Raw genomic sequence first — 2,374 nt, forward strand, 5'->3', positions numbered from 1 at the left:
AAATAATGATGTTAAGTGGATGCTAAAAATATTATCTGAGAAGAATGCTGTATTTCTGGAAAGGAATTTTTTTTTTCATCATTGATTCAAGATATCATTCAGCATTTTACTTATACTTCTTCTTCTTTCGCCACAGAATATCCCCGAACTTGGAATCTCATTTTACTTATACTGGAAAAATCAAAGTTAGTTAACTCTCAGATAAGAGTTTTATAAAAAGAGAAAGGGAGGTGCTGATTTAATTAAGGATTATAATAACAAATAAAGGAATGACTCACCTCATCCACGTCTCGATATTTATTACAGCGAATAGATTTTTTGTATACAGGTTTAAACTACACATTTTGTAGCGCGTTTACAGGAAGCACCCGTTTCCTCCAAGCATCCCCTACGAATGCCTAGTCCCTGAACATAAACAAGAGTTCAAAGTTCTGGATTTTTCATTGCGCCATCTGTTGGCGTTCAGATGAATCACCATCCTCCGGGGTGCGGCATGTCGGCACCGGGAGTGCAATGAGTCGGTTAATGGCTCTTTTGGCAGGTCCTGATGGAGTACGAAGCAGGGCAACTCTAGGGATACCATCTGTTCCCGGAATAATCTCCAGGATATGCGCTAGTGGCCAGGATAATGGAGGCATTTTGTCAGCTTGAATAAGGACGAGATCTCCGACACTCAAAAGAGGACGATGTTGATGCCACTTCCGTCGGGCTTGCAAATGGTGAAGGACGTCTCTAGTCCATCTACTCCAAAATTGAGGTTTTAACTGTAAGAGACTTTTCCATCTGCAAGAAAGACTAAGATTTTGATTAGTGAGACTAGTTCCTTCAGGAAGCTCAAGAAGAGGTTCCCCGATTAGGAAATGCCCAGGGGTGAGAGCTCTGAGATCAGCTGGATCATTGGAAAGTGGTACTAGAGGTCTTGAATTAATACAGGCCTCTATCTGACATAAGAGAGTGGACAGTTCTTCAAAATTAAGCAAATGTCCTTGACAAGTTTTAAAGAGATGTCTTTTGGCGAGTTTGATGGATGACTCCCAAACACCACCGAAATTGGGAGCATATGGTGGAATGAATTTCCAACTGATGTTTCTCACGGTCAGGAAATTTTGGACAGACTGGTCTTGGACTAACGTGAATAATTGCTTTAGATAATTATCTGAACCTATGAAATTCGATCCATTGTCTGACAGGATATCAGTGGGATGACCTCGTCGTGCTATAAATCGACGAAGTGCGGCTAATAATGCTTCCGTAGACATACTGGACACGAGTTCGAGATGAAATGCTCTAGTCGCTGTGCATATGAATAAACAAAGGTAACACTTGAATTGGGTAGCTTCTCTGAGATGCTGACATTTTGTGACTAACGGTCCTGCGAAATCTACCCCAACTTTTTCAAAAGGACGAGATTTTGTTATTCGACTACTTGGCAAATCTCCCATCTTAGGATTCGAAGGTTTAGAATTTAATCGACAGCAAACGATACAACGTTTGATTTCTCGACGAACCGTGGAACGACCATCAGGAATCCAGAATTTTTGACGAATGAGTGATAAAACCAATTCTGGTCCAGCATGGAGACTGAGTTGGTGAAAATGTCGAATTATAAGGGGAGTTATATGATGTCTTTTGGGGATGACTATTGGAAATTTTTGATCGTAGGGAAGAGTCGGATGTTTAGAAAGCCGACCTCCCACTCTGAGAATCCCATCTTTATCCAAAAATATATTTAAAGGGAGTAATTTATTAGATTTCGGTATGAGTTTGTTCATCTTGAAACATTTAATTTCCTGGTAAAATTCAGTTTGCTGACTCAGTTTAACTAGATTTTTAAGTGAAGCCTCTACTTCTGCTTTACGGAGCCCTACTGATTTAGAGGTTAAACATGTAGCTTTACAATTTTGAATAAAACGTTTAACCCATGCAAATACTCTTATAAGTATGGTGTAAGATGAAAATTTGAGTAGCATGTCATTCAAAGGATTTCTGTCCGCATTTACTTACGTAGGTTCCTGCACGGAGTCTGGCTCATCTAAGTTGGTAGTTAGCACTTTTAAGAACGGTACAAGAGGATGAAAATCTTGTTTGATCCAATCAGGACCATTCCACCAATAAGATGCATTTTTGAGCTGCTCCGGAAAAAGTCCTCGAGTAGCACAATCGGCTGGATTGAGTTTACCAGGAATGTGATACCAATCAGACACTGAAGTTAAATTTAAGATATTATTAACTCGATTTTGAATGAAAATATTCCCTTTACTTGGGGGTCTATTTACCCAACTTAATACGATTGTTGAATCTGTTCATAAATATCGCTCTTTTATGGGAAAAGATAGTGCTTTTTCGATGGCAGTTATTCGGCAAGTAGAAGTGC

The 2,374-nt window shown here is 39.5% G+C and overlaps 1 protein-coding gene across 1 annotated transcript; it reads right to left on the reverse strand.

Moving 5' to 3' along the window:
- Positions 1-440: 440 nt before the first annotated feature.
- LOC129968270 (uncharacterized) lies at positions 441-1,772 on the reverse strand. Its single transcript, XM_056082126.1, has one exon. It carries the CDS (start codon positions 1,770-1,772, stop codon positions 441-443), a length of 1,332 nt encoding a protein of 443 aa, XP_055938101.1.
- Positions 1,773-2,374: the final 602 nt, after the last annotated feature.

Source organism: Argiope bruennichi, chromosome 5 (genome assembly GCF_947563725.1).
Source record: "Argiope bruennichi chromosome 5, qqArgBrue1.1, whole genome shotgun sequence".
Classification (NCBI taxonomy): Eukaryota; Metazoa; Arthropoda; class Arachnida; order Araneae; family Araneidae; genus Argiope; species Argiope bruennichi.

Excerpts from the sequence above, each read along its gene's own strand:
- LOC129968270 (XM_056082126.1), bottom strand. The coding sequence starts at position 1,772 with ATGAACAAACTCATACCGAAATCTAATAAATTACTCCCTTTAAATATA.